This window comes from Vipera ursinii, assembly GCF_947247035.1.
Source record: "Vipera ursinii genome assembly, chromosome: 1".
In the NCBI taxonomy this organism is placed as follows: Eukaryota; Metazoa; Chordata; class Lepidosauria; order Squamata; family Viperidae; genus Vipera; species Vipera ursinii.
The window spans coordinates 321,409,691-321,434,905 of record NC_139512.1 but is presented as its reverse complement, the minus strand read 5'-3'; the positions used below and the strand labels follow the sequence as shown (position 1 = coordinate 321,434,905).

Below are 25,215 nucleotides of genomic sequence, written 5' to 3'. Positions count from 1 at the left end.
AAATATTTCTTTGTAATTAGGATTTTTTAATCACCATCATAACTTCAAATGTCACTAAACAGAGTAGTTGTTAAGCAAGGTCTATGTGCAATAAATAATTTCTTTCTGGCCTGAGCTGATTTTAAGAATCTTGACATTTTAGTGTGAAATTAGCAGACAGAAATTTCATAGCAGTACTTTTCTTATTATAATACAGTAGTCTAGCCCTTACAATTCAGTTTCTTGTATTAACAGAATAACAGAGTTGGAAAGAACCTAGAGGTCTTCTGGTCCAACTCCCTGCTCAAGCAGGAGGCCCTATACCACTTAGGACAAATGTCTGTTTAGTTCTTTCCTAAAAGCCTCCATTGATGGTGCACCCACAACTTCTCATCATTGAATTGTACTTTATTGGATAGGAGCCAGTGTTCAAGTACGTTGAGATCCTTCTGCATCTTGAACCTGTCTTCTAAAGTGTTGTCTATTCCTCCTAGCTTGGTATCATCTGCAAATTTGATGAGTTCCCCTTCTATGCCCTCATCTAAATTGTTTATGAAGAATTTGGAGAGTGCTGGGCCTAAGACAGAACCTTGGGTTACTCCACTGCATATTTCTCTCCATATATTGTAGGTGTAGTTCCATTGAGGACTATATGTTGAGTGTGATTTGTCAGCCAATTATGAATCCATTGTGGTGATGTTGTCTATTTCATGTTTTTTTTATCTTAACAAGAAGTTGGTTGTGGTCTACTTTGTCAAATGCCTTACTGAAGTCCAAGTATTCTACAGCATTTCGCTGGTCCTCTAATTTAGTCACTTTGCCAAAGATTGCAAAGATAACATTTGTTCGGAATGATCTGCTTTTAACAAACTTCTGTTGATACCTAGTAATAGCTTTGGTTGCATCTGTGTGTTTGCAGTTCTGTTGCTTGATTACCTTTTCCAGGATCTTCCCAAGTATTGATGCCAGGCTGATTGGATTTAGTCTCCTGGATCCATTCCCCCCTTTCTCTCTCTCTCTCTCTCTTTTCTTGAAGATGGGAACCACATCAACTATTTTGCAGTTCTGTGGTAGTTCCCCGGTACTCCAGTATCTTTGAAAGATATACTTAAGTCATTCCGAGATCATGTTTGCCAGCTCCTTCAGAACTTGGGGTGTGATTCAGGAAGTAATTTATCTGGTCCTGGTGGTTTGAATTTACCTTGAGTTTATAGGTGCTGTCTTACCTTTTTCTTGCCTATTTTGGCTTGTATTCCTAACATGTCTTTTATAGTACTGTTTTTATAAGTTGGACTGTTTTTCCCCCTCCTTTTCTACAGATGCAATAAATGAATTAAATAGTTCTGCTTTCTCCCTGCTGGTAATCACCTTATTGCCGTCTTCTCCCTTTAATGGACCAATCATTTCCTTGATTTTTTGTCTTGTTTTTTACATGTTGAAAGAAGCTTTTTAAAAATTATTTTTGACATTTGTTGCAAGCCTTGGTCCTTCTGAGCCTTAGCTTTCCTGACTTCATCTTTGTATGTTCTGACTATTTGCTGGTTATCTGCCCCTGCTTCTGAGGGTTTTCATCCATAGAATTCTTCTCAAGCTCTCTCTTAAGTTTGATGAAATCAGCTCTCTTAAACTCTAAGATGATAGTTTGTTTTGTTTGTATTACTTGTGCTTGTAATAGTTAGGATAAAATGTAGCAGTAATGTCGAGTAATTTATATAGGGTGGTTAGAATAAAACAAGACTTTTCTGTACTGGACAAATCCTGCAATCCAGTATATTTGCCAAGTACTCCCATGATCAGCTTAATGAATACTTATATTTAGTCTGACTAATGAAGATGTTAAGTTTGCAGATTGCTTTAAGTCCCACTTTTCAAATTCAGCATTATGTAATCAATAGAATAGGAATAGGAATAGAATAGAGCTGGACAGGACCTTGGAGGTCTTCTAGTCCAGCCCCCTGCTCAAGCAGGAGAACCTATACCATCTCAGACAAGTGGCTGTCTAACCTCTTTTTAAAAATCTCCAGTGATGGAGCATCCACGATTTCTGAGGGCAAGCTATTCCACTGGTTAATTGTCCTCACTGTCAGGAAGCTTCTCCTTAATTCCAGGTTGTTCCTCTCTTTGATCAGTTTCTAACTGTTGCTTCTTGTTCTGCCCTCTGGTGCTTTGGTGAATAACATGACCCCTTCTTCTTTGTGGCAGCCCCTCAAATACTGGAATATTACTATCATGTCTCCTCTATTTCTTCTTTTCTTTAGACTAGCCAAACCCAAGTCCTGGAGCCATTCTTTGTATGTTTTAGTCTCCAGGCCTTTGATCATCTTAGTTGCTCTTCTCTGAATTTTTTCCAAACTCAACATCTTTTTTTATGATATGGTGACCAAAATTGGCTGCAGTATTCCAGGTATGGTCTTCTTACTAGGGTTTTATAAAGCAGTACTAATACCTCCTGTGATCTTGAGTCTACGTCTCTGTTTATATAACCCAGGATTGTATTAGCTTTTTTGGCTGCTTCTGCACACTGCTGGCTCATGGTTAAGTGATCGTATTTCTTTATATAATGATATTTGTTCTGCCTGCCTTATTTTTCTTGTTCTAATTGAAACTGACTGTGTGATGTTCAAGTTTTATTTCAACTAGGATTCTTTGGATAGCTCAGAGCCAACTAATATCTTTGTTCCTGTACCTGTTGAAGCAGTTCATGATTCTAAAACATTAAGTAGTATAAGCTAACAGAATATATTATTTTATTTAAAAATAATTTAATTTGTTCATTTCATTTTCACCTAATTGCCCTATTGTTTTATGAAGGGCACTAACATAAATTTGATGAACATGGTAAACGATTTTCAAGTTATAAATTGAAGATATTAATTGGAAAGTGCTAATACATAATTAAAATTATAACAGCTGGGATTGGGTATCTATTTTTGGTTTTATCAAGCAAACAATTCTCTTTTTTGAAATAATTTCTTGCTCTTTATTAAACCTTGTTAAACTATGTATTTCTTGCTCAGACAGCTGTATTTTATCTTGTTTGTAATGTTCCAGAGCATCTAGTTCGTAGATGAAATTATCTTGTGCAATATCCCTCTGAGGCAGTCTTTATATTTATTACACTCCCACTATCCAGTTAACATCCTAGCCTTTAAATTTTAACCTATTTTACTTGTTTTAACTTGTTTGTAATCCAGTTTTTAGCTATACTTTTATTCATTCATTTATATGATTTCATTAAGTTATTGTAAACTGCTCAGAGCCACTTAGTTGAGATGACCAATGTAGCAATTTAATAAATAAATAAAACATAACTTATTGGTTCTTTGTGAACATTTATAAAAATTCAAGGGCTTTTGCAGGTATTACTGATGTACATAGAAAAACATATTACAAAATGCTTCATTTATTAAACTCTGAATTTGCTTGGACTCCTAGCAATTTATAAAGAATAGATTAAAACAGCCACAGGCCATCTATCATAAGCAAATAAATAAATATTCATATATATTTAATAAGTACTGAAATATAAAACCAGCAATAACAAGAACAGTATTTAGCTTTCAAACCTAAATGGACTCTTTCACTCTATAAGAACTCCCTGAAAGAGCTATCTTCAGCAGTTTCCGAAAAACATACAAAGATGTGAGCCTGATCTTCTCAGAAAGACTAGTCCAGGAGACAGAATCTAGTACTGAAAAGCAGTGCTCATGTAATAGGAATGGGAAACTATAAAAACTTTTCCTAAGAAGTTTTAATTGGATGGATTGGCTCTGGTTAGAGTTGGAATTTCTAGATACTCAGCTGTCAAGCTAAATAAGGTTTTTAGGTTAAACCTCCAAGGTGAGATCCACACCCACCCTTTTGGCCCACAAAGGGGCCTAAAAACCTGGTTCTGCCAATTGGCCTGGGACCCTCATACTGGAGCAGGAGAGGCAAATGTCATATTCGTGATTATTGTCATTGTGAATTTGGGGTCATTTTGAATAATTGCAGTATCCTTCTGTTCCAGTTGGTTTTCAAGTAATTTTTTGTCAGGAACAAAAGGAATTCAACTGAAGATGCCCATAGCCTTATGGATCTGTGGGGTATTTTCTGTATCAAATATTTCTATAAGCTGTACAAAGTTTTGCATGGAACTGTATGTAGCGACATAACTCATGGGTGAATTCTCAGTTAACTTTCAGTATCCTGCAATTATACATAAATAAACAGTTCATCTGAATGAATCTAATACTGTATACTGCCTGGAGATGCAGGACATTACAATGGTAAGTAAATAGTCTAACAATTCTACATGGGGGAGGGGGTTCCATTCCTTCTTCCATAGTTATAAGCAATGGATAAGCATAGTTATAAGCAATGGATTATTTAGATCTTTTTCAGGCTGGATTATGACCAAGATTGAATCAGAAGCCTCAGGATAGGAATGGATGCATACAACTTTATCCTCCTGGATCTTTTGGGGATTTCTGATACCACTGATTATGGTATTAATGGAATAGGAGTAGAGCAGTGGTGGCGAACCTATGGCACGCGTGCCAGAGGCGGTACTCGGAGCCCTCTCTATGGGCACATGCGCCGTCGCCCTAGCCCCACCTCCACCCATGGCACCCTTCTCACCAGCAGCTGCCCCAGAGGAGACTTGTCCCCAGGTGCGGCCCACGCAGAGCAGCGCAGCCAAGCACATGGCAGCTGGGCAACAGGGACAAGACTCTGTCCTCACGCCCCATTGTGCGCAGATGCTGCGGGGCGCAGGTGGAGGGTGTTGCTGCCATGGCGCTGCAGGGCTGCCTGGGTGATCTGCGGTGGGCCGTGGTGGGTGGCCCTGCGGGCAGATGGGCCAGGGCTGGAGCGGGGGCAGGGGGGAGAGCGGGGGCAGAGCAGGCGGGACGGGGCAGAGTGGTGGCAGGCCAGGGTGTGGGACAGTTTTTGGGCACTCGGTCTCTAAAAGGTTCGCCATAACTGGAGTAGAGGGTATTATTCTGTGGTGGAATCCCCTCTTTTCATGGTAGTTCTACTTGGTACTAAGGGGGAGAGTTCTAGGCCTACGAGTTATTTTGCATGGGTGTCTCAGCATTTCTCCTCATTGCAGGGTGAGGTCAGTCATCGGGGTAATAATAAGCTGATGAGCCTCAGTTACACATCTCTATTCTCCTATACAAGCAATGCTGTCAATATTAGTACTCATTGCCTGGAGGCTGTGAGAGTAAGGATGCAAAAGAACAATCTGCAACTTAATCGTAGCAAGCCCAAGTGGCTTTGGGGGTTTGGACCACCACCCCCGTTCAGATTTTTCACCTTTAATTCTTAGCATGTTATCACTCTTGTCAGCCGTACAAAGTAGACCAAACCAGGAAACTTGACTGTACAAAAAAATAGAGCTATATATTATTTATAGTAATAGAATCTACCTGTCAGTCTAGAAAACCAACTTTATGAATACTAATACAGTAATATTTTATTTTAAGGTTATAGTAACAGAACCTGTAGGTCTAAATGTGTCTTCCCATTCCCTCCCTTTATTTATAAGAGAACTGGGGAGAGTCAGGCCTAAGATGCTTTCTCAAATTACATTTCTTTCTTAAACACATTTGTTTTTCCTGACCATTGTCTTGGTTGTGACTCTTCCTCCAGTTCCTCAAGGTTACTCTTACAGCCCTATTACAATATCCCAGTGCATCAGGAAACTAATCAAGGAGAGAAGCCACCTGTAATTAAGGAGAAACTTCTTAACAGTGAGGACAATTAAACAATGGAATAGTTTTTAAGAAGAGACTGGACAGCCACTTGTCTGAAATGATATAGGGACTCCTGCTTGAGCAGGGGGCTGGACTAGTAGACCTCCAAAGTCCCTCCAGTTCTATTCTGATTCTAATTATGATTATTCTGAATTTTGGAAAGAGATTGAATTGTACTGTTACTAAAGTTAACTTCTACTAAAAATAGTAGACCAATTTCTTAATTGAAGAATTATAAATTGTTTGCAGCAGTGATGACAGACTAAAGAAAATTTTTATAAGAGTTTATTCATGAACATCAATGTATATTTTTACCTAAAAGACAACTAAAAGATAATGTCAGGCCTGTACTGGATGTAATAGAATATCTACAATACAAAATGAGAAGTCGCACTAATCTTGTTAGATGCCAGGAAAGCTTTTGACAATTTAAACTGGTCTTTATTTAAAGGTCCTGAAAGATATGGACTTTAGTGAGAATTTTTTTCATGGAATCAAGTTGATATATACATCCCCAAAGGCTCAAATTATAGTTAATGGCAATTTGACTAAACTATGTTATATGCAGAAAGGACAAGGTAGTTCTCCATCCCCTTTATGGTTTAGTTTGGTTCTTGAAATTTTGAATAGAGACATTAGACAAGATGAGAAGGTAATGAGCCTAAAAAATAAAAAAAAATTGAGATGTTTAAGTTGAGAGTTTTTGCTGATGATTTACTGTGTTTTCCCGAAAATAAAACCCAACTGGCATGATTTTTCAGGATGCTCATTACATAAACCCCACCCCAAAAACAAGCCCCAGTTAAGATCATCAGCCAGACAGATGCATTTAGTACCTTGAATATAAGCCCTAACTGGAAAATAAGCCTTAATGCATCTTTTGGAGCAAAAATTAAATAAGGACCCGGACTTATTTTTGGAGAAACACAGTTATTTTGATTTTACAGACACTATAAAAGGCATTGAACCTTTGATTTTAAAAAATGGGAAGATTTTGACAACTGATTTTAAGATTAATAAAATGTTTGAATTTTTGTTTCCTAAAAAACCTTTGCTGACTATGATAGACCCCTCAAACTCAACACAAAAGTTCACATGTAGGAATCTTGATAAATATGAAATTAACTTTTAATGCTTATATAATAACCTATTTCTGATATGCTGCATAGGTTCAGCAGGGCCAAAAGCATTTTGCTGCTGATTTTTGTTGGTATTCGTTGCAGTGCCCTACAAACCCCAACATTTATTCCAGTTGCCCTGATAATATTTTTCCATTGTGGCAATGTTCTGGTGAAACATTTCACTGTTTGTCACTAATTCCACCTAGATTTTTGGGAAAGAAGTTCCAAGTGTGAGTGCAGAAGATGAATCTTCAGTGATATGATGCACTTCATGGTCTTGTATGCTGTAAGAAATTTGTCATCCAACTGAATGTAGTTTGGTGCTCTGTAGTTGCTAAGAAAATTCTCAACAACATCACTGAATGTTCTCCAGATGATTTACGTTAGCCCCTCTTAACAGATCTTTGAACTGCTTGTCAGTGATGATGTATCTGATAAGTGGATGAGCAAAAATGCCTTCCATGATCTTGGTATTAATTATTCTTGGAATAATTCTTTGTGCATCTCTTTCAGAAAAACTTTCATCAGTCTGAGAGTTATGTGAAGTGGAGGCAAAAAAGAAGTGGTCAATAAGTTGTTCATTTGTCATGTTTTTCTGTCCTGGAATCAAATTTTTTCAAGTGGCCATTTCTTTTTAATATAATGCAATTCTCTTGCATGGCTGTCCCAGTTGCATATGTCAGAACAGTACTTGGTATATCCATATGGCGTACCAACACCAAAACCACTACTTGTCAGGACCCACCCCAATCCACGTCTTAGGAAAACAAAAACTCTTGGAGTCTGTTCTAGTCCAAAAGGAATTTTTACTAGGACATGTTTGGTTGTGGAAATACAAGACAGGACCTGGTATTGTTTTACAGATTGAAACTTTATAAAGAGTTCCCGGTTCAACCCCCCTTCCCTCAACCCCATTTGGTCAGCCCCCCATCATTTACTTTGTGTCATCCCTTTTGTGGGAAAAAGGGAACTTCGGATCTTTACGGTTATTGCCTTTTAGATTCAAATGGAGACACAGGCCAGATGCCTTCTTCCCTAAACCTCCCCTTTGTTCTTCCAGTTCAAAAGGTTTCCCTTGGTATTTGAAATAACCTAAGGCAGGCTGAATCCACATCCGCTCCTCCTTCCTCGGGAGATGTTAGAATCCAGGCGGGGCGATAATGTTTTAAACATACATTTATGAATGTGATATAAATGGATTCTGACACTACTTTTAAATCTCTACAGATACTCCAGTTGCACTGAGTGTACTGGATGTGCTTCAACAACAGTTCCATATTTTTGTATGTTTTTTTATAAGTGCAGCATACTCAACAGTATTGAAAGATATACATTGTCATTGTATAAAAACTGAAGATTTCTACAAATAGGTATGTGATAGATTAAATTACAGGTTGTTTTTGGAATCAGCAGCTAAAAATCTATAAGAAACACCAAAATGTTGAGGAAGCAAAATCTTTGTTGTTCAGTGTAACCAGAAAACAAAGATGTTGGTTAAAATACGACTACACTAGATCAAGATGTTTTGATGAAAACTCTAGTTTTAAAATTGAGAAAAGGATTAAATATTTGGGGGCTATTTTGACTAATATAAATTGTATGTTGTTTCAAAATAACTGCTAAGATATGGAGTAGGGTTAAAAGTTACACATTGAAACAGGAAAAATTACAGTTGTCATTGTTGAGAAGAATTTCTGTGATCAAAATAAATGTTTTACTAGAGTGTTATTTCTCTTTCAGACAATATCTGTATTGATGACTGATGTATCTTTTATGCAATGGCCAAACAATATTTCTAAATTTATTTGAACAACAAGAAACTTAGAATAAAATATAAATTCATGCAGGATGCTAAAAAAAGTGAGGGAGATTAGGAATACCAAATTTGAAGTTGTATTTTGCAGTTTGTTTAATTTAGATGAAAAGGTGGGTGACTAAGAAATAGAAGGTTATTGGTATTGGAAGGACATGATTTAAGATTTGGATGGCACAGCTGTTTTTGGTACGACACAGTTAAGGGAAATGTAGATTTTAAAAATCATTTTATTAGACATGCCATATTCAGAATTTTAAAAGGTATAAGTCAAAATTGTCTCCTAAAATCCCTTTATGGTTTTCATCCAAGAAGCCTTTTTTAGAAGGGAAATGATAGCTAAATAAAAATGATTAACTTACATTAATATTCTTTTTCTCAAAGAATAGGTTAACTTAAAAGAAAACTTAGAAGTTTTTCATGCAGTTGGTTTCCTTATTCTCAGCCAATGGAAAGATTTAAATGGGATAAGAAGAATTATGAATTTGAAAAGGGGTAAAATTGAATTTGATGTAGAGCTCTGTACAAATGATATATTGCTAAAATATAAAATTTTTGATTGAAAATGGAAACAGAATAGAACAGATTAAAAGATTGTATGATGAAATGGGCAAAGCATATTGGATACAATATATAGTTGGACCAGCGGTACAGTATGTGGAAGAAAGAGTTGAAATTTACATTGAATTATAATCTTACAGAGAATTTTTATAAAATGTGTTGTTGGTACATGACACCAATTAAATTGTCAAAAATGAATTTCAAATATTGGTTGGAAATGTAATCAAATTGAGGGAACATTTTTTCATCTTAGATGAACATGTAACAAAGCAGAAAATATTGGAATCAAATATTTTGTCATGGTTCCGATGAATGAGACAAATCAAACAAATTGCAGGCATATTATTTATCTAAAAGGTCTTAGTATGAAATGAAACATCGGCACTCATGGAGGGATGCCAGAATCTGAAATCTCCTCCCCCCAAACCCATCATAACACACACACAATCCCCGCCCTTATCTACACGTCATAAATCACATTATCTAATTAGTTTTACATATGAGGTTTCACTTCCCATTTTGTACGCAGGCTTTTGCAATCTTATCACAACTTCCGGGTGATTCCTCCCTCCCAAATGAAGTAATTAAAATAACAGGCTGTTTCTTACATTGTCAGTGCAAAAACACATCAATGTTTGCAGCATTGACATATTTATTTCAATGCAGAAAATTTTAAAAGTGAATGGATAATTTAAACCAGAGGTCTGTCTTTTGGACTTAGTGGACAAACAAGAAGACAACCTTCACTTTTTATATATAACGGCAGCAAGACTTATATGCTCACAGGTAAAAGCACTTAACAAATAATGTAACTGCAATGGAAAAATAGATGGTAAAGCTGGTGGAATTGGTGGAAATGATGAAATTGACAGCTTGATAAAAGGAAAGACCTTGACAGATTTTATTTCTACCTAGACACCATTTTTGGACTTTTTGCGAGAAACCAAAAGAAGTGAAAAGTTGATTTTGGGATTTTATCTTTAGAAATATAGAATATATTAATTTTATTTAAATTTAGAAATTATCAAAATAATGTACACAAATATTAATCTCAGAGTAAGAATTTGATTTTTTTTGCTTAAATCTATACTAAAAAAAAGACATGGTGGCTCAGTGGGTTAGGACGCTGAGCTTGTCGATCAGAAGGTCGGCAGTTTGGCAGGTCGAATCCCAAGTGCCGCGTAGCAGAGTGAGTGCCTGTTACTCGTCCCAGCTTCTGTCAACCTAGCAGTTTGAAAGCACGTAAAAATGCAAGTAGAAAAATAGGGACCACTACGGTGGGAAGGTAACAGCGTTCCGTGCGCCTTTGGCGTCTAGTCATGCCGGCCACATGACCACGGAGACGTCCTCGGATAAGCGCTGGCTCTTCGGCTTTGAAACGGAGATGAGCACTGGCCCCTAGAGTTGGAAACGACTAGCACACATGTGTGGGGGAACCTTTACCTTTACCTTTATACTAAAAAAATAGGAAATAATTCTTTTTCTGTTTTTCTTTCTTTTACTCTTTCTAGCACTTTCGCTTTTTTCTTTCCTGAGATTCCTTTCTTTTTTCAATTCTTTTTTCTCTTTTATAACACACACACACATGTTTTGTCCCATCATGATCATATACCTAAATTGATTGCTTTATGTTATAAATCTTATGTCTTGTGACTGAATTTGAATTCACCAATTGACATGAATATTTTCCATCCATAATTCTTTCCTTCTGAAAAATTATTAGTGTAAAAAGCCCACATTATTCAATAATGTAAGTACTCCCTGCTAAGCTTGACTATAAGGTTGTTGAATTAATTTTATAAGATTACTTATAAATCTACTTGTATACCGTTAAAAAGTGCCAATGGGTATTGTTACTTTTTCCATTGTTTCTCATCCACTCAATAAGATGTTATTTTAAATTGTTGTCAGGTAATATGAGAAACCAGTATATTTTTTATTGATATGATAACCAGGTAGTTATATAAGTTTATTCTGAGCAAATTTGAATTAGAAAATGGCAAATTTAAATTCAATAATATATCTTGCTTTTGAACCACTTACAGGTAGTCCTTGAGTTACGAGTGTAATGGAGCCTGCCCATTCCACTTGTAACTCGAAAACTTGTGGGAGTGAAACTCATACCTCGAATGAGATCACTCCCTTGCTCGTTAAGACGCAAACGGCTTGTTAAGTGAACATGAGGTATTTCAGGGTGGGGAAGGCCATGGAAAGCCTAGTGATGGAACAGGCCCCCAAGACCTTTGTGACCCACTAAGATACCTCATGCTTCTCCTTCCCATCCTGCTGTGCCGGATTCACCTTGAAAAGATTCATCTCTTCTCTGCTGCGGTTCCTTCTGATGCCTGGATCTGAGCCTGGGTGACCCTTCTGCACTCCTCCAGGAGCCCAATCCGGGTGCCGGAGGCATTCTCCAGGCTGCTGCCACCCGGATCTGAGGTTGGGGGATGCTTCTGCGGCCCTTTGGCAGCCCGATCCTGGTGCCGGATGCCTTCTTCAGGCCGCTACCATCTGGATCTCAGGCTGGGGGATGCTTCCGTGGCCCTCCGGTTGCCTAGTCCTGGCACCGGATGTCTTCTCCAGGCCACTGCTGCCTGGATCTGAGGTTGGGGGACACTTTGGTGGCCTGATCCAGGCACCGGAGGCCTGATCCAGGCTGCTGCTGCCTTGAAAGGGGCCAGTGGAGGGCTGTGGAAGTGTCCCCCCAGCCTCAGATCAGGGAGGCTGGAGAAGGCCTGTGGTGCACGGATTGGGCTGTGGAAGGGTCCCCCGGCTTTGGTTCCATTCTCTGTTGCAGAGAACAGAATCCTAAAGTACCATGAGATCACGTGAGATCAGTAGTGTGAGATCTTTCCCCACTGATCTTGCGTTACTTTAGGTCTCCATTCTCTGCAAATGCACCGAAGGCCTGGAGCAGCCAAGAAAGCGAAGCATCTTGATCTTAGCAAGATGAGTATTGAAGGCCTGATGCCTAGGAAGATCCGGGGCGTGGATGGGGAGAGAGGGAATAACCAGGGTGAATGTTGCAGTGTCACTGCAGTCACTCGTAAGGGCGAAAGACTACTGTGGTGCTGCAATATTCGTAATTTTGGGACTTTCTCGTAAGCATTAGGGGACGTTTATCGCGTAATTTCGAATGAGTGTTAAGTGAACACTTATAACTTGGTGATTATCTGTATTCTGGAATTATCAGTCTTCTGTATAAGTCCACATTTTATTAGTCTCAGCTTACTTCCATTGTTCCATATGTAGAATTACCTTTTATCAAATGTTTATTAATACAGTAGGTAAAAAGAAAGTACAGTAATTATGTAACTATGGGTATAGCAAATTGAATTTTTTAATTCCAGCATTATGTTTGCTACAAAATTACTGTATATGCTTGCTGTAAAGTAGTTGTTAAGCAACAAATGATGTGATTGCTTTGCTCAACTGCATTCCTGGCACTCTGGTTGTTGATGTCAAGAAATTATATAGGTCATTAAGTAGACGGAGTTCCAGGTATGGAACATGGGGTACGCTGCGGGTGTGGGGGGAAACCCTATGAGGCTCCACATAGGAGCTGAAAATGCTCCCTGCTGAAATCCAAGCAGGTTTTTAAGCTCCTGAGCAGAGAGACGCTTGTGCGCACCCTGTGGCTGGCCTCCCAGGGCCTCTCCCTCTTTCCTGAGGCACTCTGTACTCTTTATCTTACCACATTGACTCTCCACTATTTGCTTGGATTTTGGCTCCCTTTTACTGGTGGCTGACTGAAAGAACTGCCTGCCAAAGGAGATCAGCTCTCCTCCATGCACAAAAGGGAACTTTTTTAGTAGAGTGCAGGAACATGAGTGAAATCTTCAGGATTTTGGCGCAAATTCTGCACCCACAAAAGGAGTTCAGCTTCCCTCTGTGCTTGGAAGGAAACGCCTTTGGCGGGGTGCTGGAACAGAGCTGCAATAGTTGGGATTTTGGCTATTTTTGCCAAAATCAGCCCTCTGAAGGAGTTCAGTTCAGTTCCTCTTGGGAGACAACTCTTTTTGGCTTCAGATTTGAAGTTGTTGCACATCCCTAATGGTATGAATACTGGCATGTGTGCTCTCTGGGGCCCTACTTGGTGAAATCTCCATGATATAAAATAGTTGTGTCAGCATTCTTGGGGTATACTGAATTTAATATTCATATATTTAAAAAATAACATAAAATAAGGTGCTAATTTAATGTATAAGTAATACAAGAAAATTATTGTTTTGTTAAATATGTAGTAATGAATGTGGATGTAAATCACAGAGTGCATTTTCCTAAAATTTAAAATCTTATTTCAAAGTGTTTTCTCATCTTATACTAACTTATTCTTCTGATTTTTAACAACTCACGTCTGCTGTTACATTTATGTTTCATTCATTTTGTATGCATTTTAGTAGCTATTAATAATATTCCTGAAAATTTCCTATAGTGTCTGTTTATACAAAGGGATTATACAAGTAGGACTACCTGTAAATAAAATTTGCAGAATGGCAAATTATTAGCAAATATAAAATGAAGGTTTTAACATTTCCTGGCTGCTGTTTGTCTGCATGTTTATAACAATCTTTATATGATGCATCAGTTGGACAAATTTAGCTCTGAAATCCTTATTCCTCAGTCCAATTACGACACAGGTTTTACTTAACTCATTTAGATAGTAGCAAATTTTCAAAGTGTGTTGTTTGGCGTATCTTTCATGCACTGCTTTGCTAAATCCAAAGAAGTTAAATAGGTATAACTTTCCATTATACAGCCTAGTCTACAAAAGTGTATTTTGGCTTTATACAGAAAATACTTTAAATGTAAAGAGAGTTTATTAAAACATATTAAAAGATGTAAACGTTCAGTTTTTCCCAGATGCTGTCTTTATAGGAAAAAAAACCTTTATTACCTCTAGGGTCCTTAGTGGAAAAATGACATATTTGAGATGAAGGATGTTCAAGGAAAGATGGAAAGAAAATTACGGAAGAAAAGAGGAAGGAATTTCTTTTGGATTATAATTAGATATTTCACAGTAGTTCTTTATAGTATCATTGTTATAATCAGTTCACACACACACTCACACTCATTAATGTTTGTGATGATAGCATTTATTTATGTCATCAATTTGTTTGCTCACTCAACACACAATTTGGAATGCTATTGCCCTTTGGCTACTTTCAAATGTTGCATAATTCAGATCATTTTCATAACTCTTGATATCAGAATATAAGATAGAAATGTGCTATAGGTAGTCCTCAGGTTACGCCAAGAATTTATCATGGAATTTCCATTGTTAAGTAATGCAGTTGTAAAGTGTGATGTTACATGACCACATTACTTATTGATGGCAATCCTTGTCATTCCCCTTTCTGTAGTTAACCAAGGACCAAGAGGTTGTTAAGTAAACATGACTGACATGGGAAGAGGTCTAAAACCATATCCCAGGGTAAATAGGCCTTTGGGTGATTGTTGTGGGTAAATGTTAGGGGGTACAGTTGGGCAAGGAGATGCTATGGATGCTATGGAATATGCGTGGGTGAATGGCTGTCATTGGTGCTACAGAGCGTGGGCAAGTGCTGTGGGGGATGCTATGAAGTGTAGGTTGAAGAGTGCTATGGAATATGAAATCTCCATGTTGCCTTGCAGCTCCTCAGGAAAAAAAGCAGTAAGACCTACTTGCAGGAGTGGCTTGTAACTTCCTGCCAGCTTCCACATTGACTTTGCTTGTGGGAAGCTGGCAGGGAAGGATGCAAATGGTCATCACAAAACTGTGGGACACTGCAGTAGTTGTGAAGGTGAGTTGCCAAACACCTGAATCACAATCATGTGACCATGGGGATGCTGACATGGCTTCAAATTCTGAGGACGGTTCATAAGTCCCCCTTGTTCAGTAGTTATATTTTTGAACAGTAATTGGGCAAAGGTTGCAATCCAAGGACTGCCCGTAATCATATTTGTTTCCCATTTTTCCTGAATTCCTTGTGTATGAAGTGAGCACTGAATGCCTTTTTTCAGTTCATATAAACATTCCATTTTTCAGAATCTTAAGAAGTGCAAAGTTAAAGTTGAAGACTATCAGTTTCAGTCCATCAAATAGTACTTTTTTGTTTTTGATAAAATTAATTCTGGTATTTATTTCCATTGAAACATAAATATGGGTTTAGAAACTGAAATTCATTTATGTTTTGTTAATGTAATAAACAGTCATTTATCAGTTTAACATGCTATATTTTGTTGGACGTAGATGTAATCTATTCAAATTCAGTTTTGTAATTCCATTGTGATTATACTCGTTCTGTGTCCTAGTTTTAGAGAATTATTTTCTCATGTCTTTGAAAAAGCCTTTCTTCTATGTTAGTAGAATTCTCTCCACTTGCTCCTTTCATTTTGAATCCTTTGTTCCAGATGTTTTACTATATTTTCAGAAAGTCATTCACTAGAACTTGGGGGAAGAAAAGCAACTGGGAAGGAGATGTTTCAGGAATGCAAAAGGACTTGAGACATAATATGTGCATAATATTTTTAATATTTACATAAAGTTACTGGAGAAGGCTATCTGTGAATAGGGTATGATACTATCAGTGTACATTACTACCTGAGGCTGTACAAGAGATGTCTTATCTATTTCTGGAAACAGAGATGAGATGAAACAGGCTATAGTTGAACCCAAGCAAGATAAGAGTTGCTGTTTATGTAGCAAGATGCTTTGTTAGCGCTGATATTTTTTCTTAATAAGTTGGTGCACCTGATCTATGAAGCAGCCAGAGATCAGACATGCCCCCTTGTTGTTGTCTTTCTAGAAGTTAATGAAACCTGAGTATTTTCTGTCAAGGTATTGATTTAACAGCTAACCAGCTTATGTAATATAAGATATAAGTTGTAATGATGGAACTGACTCAGCAGGGTCTGTGTCTCTTTAAGAGCCTTTGTATAAAGGGAAGGCTCTGCTGATGTGTTCTCTCTTCTTCCGTTTTCTGCTGTAACTGTGTTTTGTTGGATCCTGCTGTATTAGCACATGTATGTATATTGTTCCTGGTGTATGATATTGTAGATAGTGTAAGATAAACCACCATTTACTATAAAGCACTGTTTACTGTGTTTACTTCTGGGTTATCTCGCACAATAAGACTGTGCACACTCTTGACAGGTTATAGGCCCAGAGAGAGGAGAAACCCAGTGAGAGCTTGACCCAAGGCCAGAGAGGTTAAGTCTTGTGGTTTGTTGTGATTTGTGGTGGTAACAGGCAACATGAACTTTGTCAATGTAATGGAAGGAGGTTTTGTAGTATCTCATCTGAATGAGACAAACTACCTCTCCTGGTGTCTGAAAATGGAAATGTACTTGCAAAGGGAGGAGTTGTGGATGATAGTTGCTGATCCACCTGCAGCCCTGGATGATGGGGACCGGAGAAAAAATGAGAAAGCAGTGGCCAGCATAATCCTGAGTTTGGAGGATAGCCAGCTGATACACGTGAGGGGTATATATAGACAGAGTATGGAGGTGGAGATGCTATCTATGTTGCTGTTGATTACATGATATATATTCTGATATTATTTGCTCATTTATATGTTATTTATGTATGTTATTATTTTATTTTTAGTTTAATAATTTTTATTTTAGACATTTTGTTTATATTACAGATAGTCCTTGACCTACAACAGGTCACTTAGTGATGTTTGGAAGTTAGGACAGATCTATCTGGTTTACAAATTACAGGACAGATCTCACAAGCTGGCTCCCAACATTACAACGGCAACCCCCCCTTCTGCCCCCCAGTCGCATGACTGCATGCTAGGCACCCGGCAATCAGTCTACATTTGTATTTACACCATTTTTGCTTAATGACTGCAGTGTTTGCTTAATGGCTGTGATGAGCACTGTATAACTCTGGCAGTCACTTAATGATTGCCGGGGGGGGGGGGGAGAATTATATAATCAGGTCATTCATGTTGTTGATCCATTTTACAACCAGCAGGCTCTACTACAGTCATAGGTCAGGGACTACCTACACTGTGGATTAATATTGTTCAGGTAGTCCTCAACTTACAACAATTTATTTAGTGACCGTTCAGAGTTGCAATGGCACTGAAACAAGTGATTTATGACCATTTTTCACACTGCCAATCATTGCAGCATCCCCATAGTCACATGTTCAAAATTTGGGCACTTGCCACCTGGCATAATCCTGGAGACATGGGATCACCATTTGTAATGTTCCCAGCTGGCTTCTAACAAGCAAAGTCAATGGGGGAAACCACATTCACTTAACCACTTGATTCAATTAACAGATGCAATGATTCATTTAAAAATATGGCAAAATGTTGTAAAATGGGACAGGACTCATTTAACAACTGCCTTGCATACAGTGAAAATTTTGGGCTCAATTATGATTGCACATCGAGGACTACCTGTATTTTTACCAAGCCATTTTATGCCTGCACTATGCAGTTAAATGCTTGGTAATATTTAGCTTTCTTTCTAGCTGTTTACATGATAATAGAGTTCTTACCTTTAGGAAAATATATGCAATGACTTATATTAGCAAGTCAGAAGACTTTACTTTCCTTTTTTTATTCTGAATAGCAGACAGACCAAGACTATAAACATCTCCTTTTGTGTATCCCATCAGTAACAAGTCCTGGACTTCAAAATATAGAATTTATTTTGTTTTATATTAGCATTATTGTAGTAGCTAATAGTGAAAGATGCATATTGTGTTAGAAATATAAACTGGTCCACCAATTAATAATAAGTTGCATTGTAAACCAACATATAGCATTGCAAATGGAAAGTAATCAGCTTCTTTGAAGCCTTAGTGTACATTATACATTCAGCACTTTTTTGAATTAAAATTAATGTTTCAAATAATAGCAAAAATTTGAGAATCACAAAGAAAGGCAAATATATGTGTTCCAGGATAATATCACAAAATCCAGTCTGGGTTGGCCACTAGGACCAGAGGTTTAGTCTTCCGAGCTTTCAAACTCATGCTGGTGCCCGTCCTCAGGGAACCTCTCTCTCGTTAAACATCTTGTCCCGGTGACCAACCCAGATTGGATCCTGCAAATCTGAGAGTGCCGTCTGTTTCACTGCAGATTGCAGAAAAGATTAGAAGACTACAATGCTTTAGTTTTAATATATATCTGTGAATTAACTATAGGTAAGTCTTGTGCTCCCAACTTTTGTATTGCCCTTGTGTGTACACACTAGATCAGTGAACTTGAAATATATCACTTTGTATATTCTATTCTAAACTGCTGCAGGATTTGAAATAACTACTCAGGTATTGAAATGTTAGATCATCACTGATTTAACAACTCAGAGACATTCCCTTGTATCAGAATTATTCATTTGTTTCAGAATTTCTGGTTTTTCTAGAAGAGGTCAAGGCTAGCACAGAAGCATTTGTTTACCTATTTTTAACAACTGCAGCAAAAACAATTTTGTGGTATCTGAAGGGTTCTGAAGAGCTAACTAAGCTTTTATTACTGAAATTGAAACATTCTGTACATTATTTGTAAAGTGTATTTCTCTGTTAATAAGGATTTTAAAAATTTAAAATATATGAAAACAATGCAGTTGTGTTTACTAAGATTAAATAAATATAAATATGCAGTATAATATTTAACCATGATTTATATATATATACCTTGTATTTAGCTCTGGGAAGTCGGGGGGGGAGGGGGGTTGGGGGGAGGTAGGGGGGGAGGAGGGAGGGGGGGAGGGGGGAGGAAGGGGGGAGGTAGGGAGGGGAGGAGGGAGGGGGAAGGGGGTTTTTTAAAGGAAGAAAAATAAATTTATTAAAAAAAAATATTTAACCATGATGGATATGTGACTGATAACTGCATTAATATACCTGCTTTGACTTCCTATAATTTAATTACAAAGATTTTCCTATTGTGATAAAATAAGTTATTTTTGCGTGAAAAATTATTATGTGTTCTTTGTTTCTTGGTAGATGATGATGTACCTGCAGATATGGTTGCAGAAGAATCGGGTCCTGGTGCACAAAATAGTCCATACCAACTTCGCAGAAAAACTCTTTTACCTAAAAGAACAGCTTGTCCTGCAAAGAGCAATATGGAGGTATTAAGAAAACATGTAACTTTTTAGAGCAGATAAGTAATACTCTGGGCATAATCTAGTCCAGAGAGTGTTGTCAAGGGAGCATATGCAAGAATACCAATATCAGTAAAAAATCAATGAAGACTGGTTGGGATGCTTGACTGTATTTACCGTGTTTCCCCGAAATTATATTTCCCTGGTCTTATATTTTTTTTGCCTCCAAAAGAGACTTTAGGTCTTAATTTTGGAGAATGTCTTACCTTAGGACCACCATAGCCAGGCCTCCCACTGTCATCCTGCTGCCTTACTTCTTTGCATTGTGCCGTTGCCGCTCCTCCCAGCAGAACACCACATGATGCTTTGCGCCGTTTCTGCTGCTTGCAGCAGGACACTGCGTGGCTCTTTGGGCCATTTCTGCAGTCAGCAATAGAAGTGGCTCGAAGCACTGCGCAAGCAGCCCAAACCTCACAAGCAGCAGAAGCTGCCCAAAGCACCATGAGGCGCCCTGCTGGGAGAAGTGGCAACAGCACAATGCACCACATGGCGTCCAGCCAAAAGTGGCAGCAAGCCATCTCAGAAGTCTAGTAGTGACACGACAGGTGTTGGGGTGTGGGAGGCCTGGCTGTGGTGGTTCTACTAGAAATGCAAGTGAGTGTGGGGTGCGTGGGGCAGCTTCACCTTACCCTAGCTTGATTTTTAGGGGTGTGCCTTGCCACAAAACTAGGGCTTACCCCCAAAAATCAAGCTAGGGCTTACTATTGGGCTGGGTCTAACTTTTGTGGGGGTAGTAGCTAGAAGAGCTGCTTAAAATGTTTTTTTTCTTTTTTCTTGTCAGGGTGCTTCTACTTCAGCTACAGAAAACTTCGGCCATCGAGCAAAACGTGCTAGAGTATCTGGAAAATTACAGGATTTATCAGGTAATAACTGTTTTAGGGTATAGAATGCTATGTAAAAAAATTTAGTCTTACATCCTTTGAATTTTTTAAATGGAAAACAATTAAGATGCTGATGTTATATCTCTTTGTTTTAAATAATCTAATTTTAATAAATATCAAATAAGATAGAAATAAGGTCTGTGTAGAAGATGTTCTGTTTACCAGGTAGAAGAGAAAGATTTTTAATTGATAGATGCAGTTAATATCATGTTTCCCCGAAAATAAGTCTGAGTCTTATATTTATTTTTGGTCCAAAAGAGCCATTAGGGCTTATTTTCAGGGGATGTCTTATTTTTTTCATCACAAGGCCCAGTCTGGCCAGCGTCCCCCAGGGGAGTCAGGTTTCTCTTGGTGGGGGAGGAAGGCTTTGGAAACGTCCTTTTAATTTACATTCATCATCAATATTGTAACTTGTCCCTTTATTTTTCAAAAAATGATTTTTATTTACCACGATTAGCCACCTTGAATGTCAGTGTCAACACTGCTAACATCAGATGTTCTTGCTTTGACAACAGATGGAAATGCAGCCATTTTTCTCTACTGCTTTTAGAGTTAGTTGATGGTGGGAGGGGGAATGTGGATGAGAGTCCATCTAGTCATAACAATGATAACTCATCTGTGGGAACCCAAGGTCACTGTGCCCAGAGTTGATAGAGTTCTGGAGAGCTGGGGAGAAAGCCTGCGCTTCAAGCTAATTGGGAAATGTGATTTATGACTGTTTATTGGAGGAGGGAATTGTGCTTTGACACTTTGTATACAGGGGAGGGGAATTTAGTTTTTGGTTTTGACTATGTAGTGCCGATACTTTTCTTTCTTGAATAAAAGATTCTTTAAGGTAAACAATGCCTTGAAGTTCTTTTGAAGAGTTTCATCTGTCGGAACCATGACATTAAACCAAAACCTCCAATTCTTATCTAACTATCTTGGGTTCCCGAGCCCCAGTCGCTGTCCCTAGAATTGAGGGATAGACCGACAAAGGTTCAGGGAAGATCTCAACATGGAGAAGGAAGGAGCACCTGAAACCAGCACCCTGGCGGTGGCTGCTACCTCAGAGGAGGGAGCGCAGGCCAGCATGCCGGTGGAGAAGGAACTTTTTCAGGTCTCTCAGATGGGGGCAAGACCCAAGCCTCAAGGACAGCTGATCAGGTCGTCGGGATGGTCCTTACCCAGTGGAGACTCTAGACACCTTGAGTCGGCCTTACCACAATCAAGTGCTTCGAAGGCAGACAAGGTCGAGCTGCAAGGAGGGGCTTCCCACAAGTCGCATTCCCCAGACCGGTGGAGAATCACGAAATTGACTCCCGCCGAGGACTCAGGTGAGTGGAAGTACCTGTCCGCAGTCTATAGTCAGTCAGTGGAGAAGTTGGTGGAAAGATTTGAGGAGCTAGAGATGAAAAGTGGAAAACAGCCCTCCTGTTCTCCATACGTGAGCGATCATGATGATCGGTGAGGCAGCCACCAATTAATGCCAAGGGGAAGTTCCAGCCCCACCAGCACAGGTCAAGCAGCTTTCCCATCCTCAAAGCCACCTACCATGGCCTCTAGCCCCATGGGGGGAGACAGCTCCAGTTGTTGCCCCTCCAAAAGCCCAGATCACCGCTGGTGAGATAAGAGCCGAGTCATCACCGGGACAGCCAAAGCCCGGATCGACGTGCTTACCAGCCACCCAGCCCGGGGCCCATACAGTAATAGGGGATGTTGCAGCCCCCACAGAGGGGAGGTCAGTAGTCGCAGTGCAGCAACCGAACTGGGGGTGGCCGCAGCCCCTGAATGTGCAGCAACAGATGGCCTTGTAGCAACTGGGGATGATGCAGCTGCCAGGGGGTCAGCAACTGGTAGGAGTACAGCAGCAGCAGTGGGGCTGGCCACCTCCTCCAAATGTGCAGCAACTGCTGAGGGGCCCACAACCGATGGGGATCCAGCAACAACCACCTCCGGGATTGCAGGGGGATCTACAACAACTGGGGATGCCACAACCTCGTGCAGGTCAGCAGCAGTGGGAGTGGCAACAGCCCCCGCGCATGCAGCAACCACTGGGAGGCCCGCAGCAGCTGGGGTTGCTATTTCAGCACCCTCTGAGATCATTGGGGGGTCATACAGCAACTGGGGATGCCACAGCCACCAGCAGTGTAGCAACAGCCGTGGGGGTGGCAACAGCCCCTGAACATGCAACAACTGCTGGGAGGCCTGCAGCAACTGGGGATGCAGCAGCCACCATGGGGAAGCCAGCAACCACTGGGAATGCAGGCTCCCTGGGGAGCACAGCAACCACTGATGGCGCCACCTCTTAGAGCAACCTTCGATGGAGACCCGGAGAAGCTCATCTTTTTCCTCAACCAGGTGCGTTCTCACTTGAACTGCTGCACCTATTTCTACCGGAATCCAGCTGCTATGGTCAACGTGGTTGCATCCAGCTTGGAAGGGGAAGCATCCAAGTGGCTGAACAATTTATACAACGAGCAAGCACCCGAGTTGGGGAACCCCATCTCTTCCTCCTAGGACTGAGAACAAGGTTTGCGGACCCATCCATTGCCCTCAAAGCAGAGGAGCAAGTCCACAAGATAAGACAAGCCAGCAGGCCTGCACTGGAATATGTACAAGAGTTTTGCAAGATAGCCGGCTGAATAGAGAGGTGTCCCAAGCAATCCCTAGTCCATCACTTCAAGGAGGGACTAGATGACCTCCTCTCCCAGGCTTGTGTCTATCAAGCAGTCTCTAATCAGTTGCAAGATTGGTACCAGGCAGCAGTAAGACTAGACATCCAGCTTGCCCGCTATAAGAAGCCACCTCCACAAGAAGCCAAGCCGAGGCCAGATCAACCCAAATGGCAGCCACCCCCCCCAAAAAGCCTCCATCTGCTGCGGCTACTGAAAATCCCATGCCACCTGCAGGCCCACTGATCAAATGCTTCAGATGTGGACAACAAGGATATTGAGCAGTGAGTTGCCCAGTCCCTTACCCTCAACAGCAAAATAGACCGGGACCACCAGCGAGAAAGAAACCAGCCCTGCAGCCAGCGAAAGAAAAGTCCAACTGGATCATGCAGGAACCCGTTGCCCATGTCACATCCCCCATGCAGGAGAGTGCCGAGACCCAAGCTGGACCTGCCGCCGCTCTACCCTCCAACGACAGCGACAACGAAGGAGAGAACGACCCAATGGTGAGTCGACACGTTCCACCTTTTTCACTACCTGCGAAACTCATAATCTCTAAGATGGGGGCACAGGTAGATTTGAGATTCAAGTTGGACTTGAGAGAGGTATATTACCAGGTGAGGATAAAGGAGGGAGATGAGTGGAAGACTGCCTTTAACTGTCCCATTTTGAGCTACCAATTTAAAGTCATGCCGTTTGGACTACAGGGGGCTCCAGCTGTTTTTATGCAGCTGATCATTCAGGCACTACATGACCATTTATACAAAGTGGCTTTGGTGTATCTTGATGACATCCTGATATACAGCACTAATATGGCTGACCACGTGAAACTAGTGAGATAAGTGCTAAAGAAGCTGTTGAATGTCAAACTTTATGTTAAACTATCAAAGCGTGAATATCACCAGACCCAACTAGTTTATCTTGGCTACAGAATTTCCAGCGAAACCATTGAAATGGACCCGACAAACTGAAAGCCGTAATTGAATGGCAGCTCCCAAAGACTCGCAAACAACTCCAGAGCTTTCTGGGATTCGCCAACTTCTACTGCCAGTTCATCTCCTCCTTTGCTGAAATTGCCTTACCCTTAACAGAATTACTGAAAATAGGCAAGGAGGGAGGAAAGCAATGTCCGGGCCAAACATTAGCATGGACTATGAACTGTCAAAAACTCCTTTAGAGAATTTAAAAAGGCTATTTGTGGTCAAACTGGTTTTAAAGCATCCTTGCCCAGAGAAGCCCTTTGTGATTCAAGCCAATGGCAGTGATGTGGCTGTCGGAGCTATGTTATTGCAAAAGAACCAGAGTGGGACCCTACAACCCTGCGCCTACACCTCGAAAAAATTCACTGAGTGTGAAAGGAGGTGGGCTGCGTGGGAGAAGGAAGCCTTTGCGATCCGATGGGCTCTATTAAACTGGTGACACTATGTAGAAGGGAGCAAGGTGCCTTTCGAGGTATGGACATCACAAAAACCTAGAAGCACTGAAAACTCCCTGCAAATTGTTCCCGAACAAGTACGATGGGCGCAATACTTTAACCGGTTTAATTTCACCCTAAAGTACATACCGGGAGGGGGGGGAAACGTCTTAGCTGATGCTTTACCAGACTGCCCCAGTACAAAAGCCAGCGTGAAGAGGTTAAGGAAGCAATTATTTCCACTCCACAAACTGCTTCTCAACTCACGCCGCGCAGAGTCCTGCCTTCAAGAGCCCCAAAACCCTGGGGCAAAGAAAATAAAAAGAGAACTCCTCATCAACCAATGTTTCAAGGACAATCAAACCTCCCTAACTTGCAGGGATGGTTTGGCTTACAATGGGGAAAAGCTGTACTTGCCTGAGACCCTCCACCTTAACACCCTCCATTATGCCCATGATGTAAAACAGGCTGGGCACTTTGGATATTTAAAAACACTTCACCTCATCCGTCAACAATTTTGGTGGCCAAGGTTGAAATGGGACATAGAAAACTGTCCGGAGTTGTGCTGTACTTGCCACCATGAAAAGAATTCTGGGGAAAACCCCTCGGTTATTACAACCGGTGGTGGACCCTTCCCAACTATGGGAAGATATTGCTATGGATTTTATAGTAGATCTACCTGAAAGTAGGGGAAATATGGTCATCTAGACTGTGATAGATCTGTTTTCAAAGCAGGCTCACTTTATTGCCTGCAAAGAGCTCCCTTCCGCCGAACGACTAACCAAGATGTTCCTGAAACACATCTACAGACTGCATGGCGCTCCAAAATGAATAATCTCTGACGGGGGTGTAATTTACAACTAAGTTTTGTAGGAGTTTTCTTAAAACTAATTGGCTCATCTCAAGGACTATCATCGGCCTTTCACCCATCTACCAGTGGGGCGGCT

General features: G+C 40.2%; 1 protein-coding gene across 3 annotated transcripts in view; it reads left to right on the top strand.

Moving 5' to 3' along the window:
- Positions 1–25,215, top strand: part of FBXO11 (F-box protein 11) — a 76,224-nt gene that overhangs the window by 22,234 nt on the left and 28,775 nt on the right. For 2 of the 3 annotated variants that reach the window (XM_083350493.1, XM_083350496.1), the window contains 2 exons: positions 19,159–19,286; positions 20,101–20,182. In XM_083350493.1, coding sequence (XP_083206619.1) covers positions 19,159–19,286; positions 20,101–20,182 — 210 coding nt within the window. Of the gene's footprint in view, positions 1–19,158; positions 19,287–20,100; positions 20,183–22,335; positions 23,361–25,215 lie in introns of those variants that run through there. The other variant, XM_083350495.1, reaches the window with a different exon arrangement.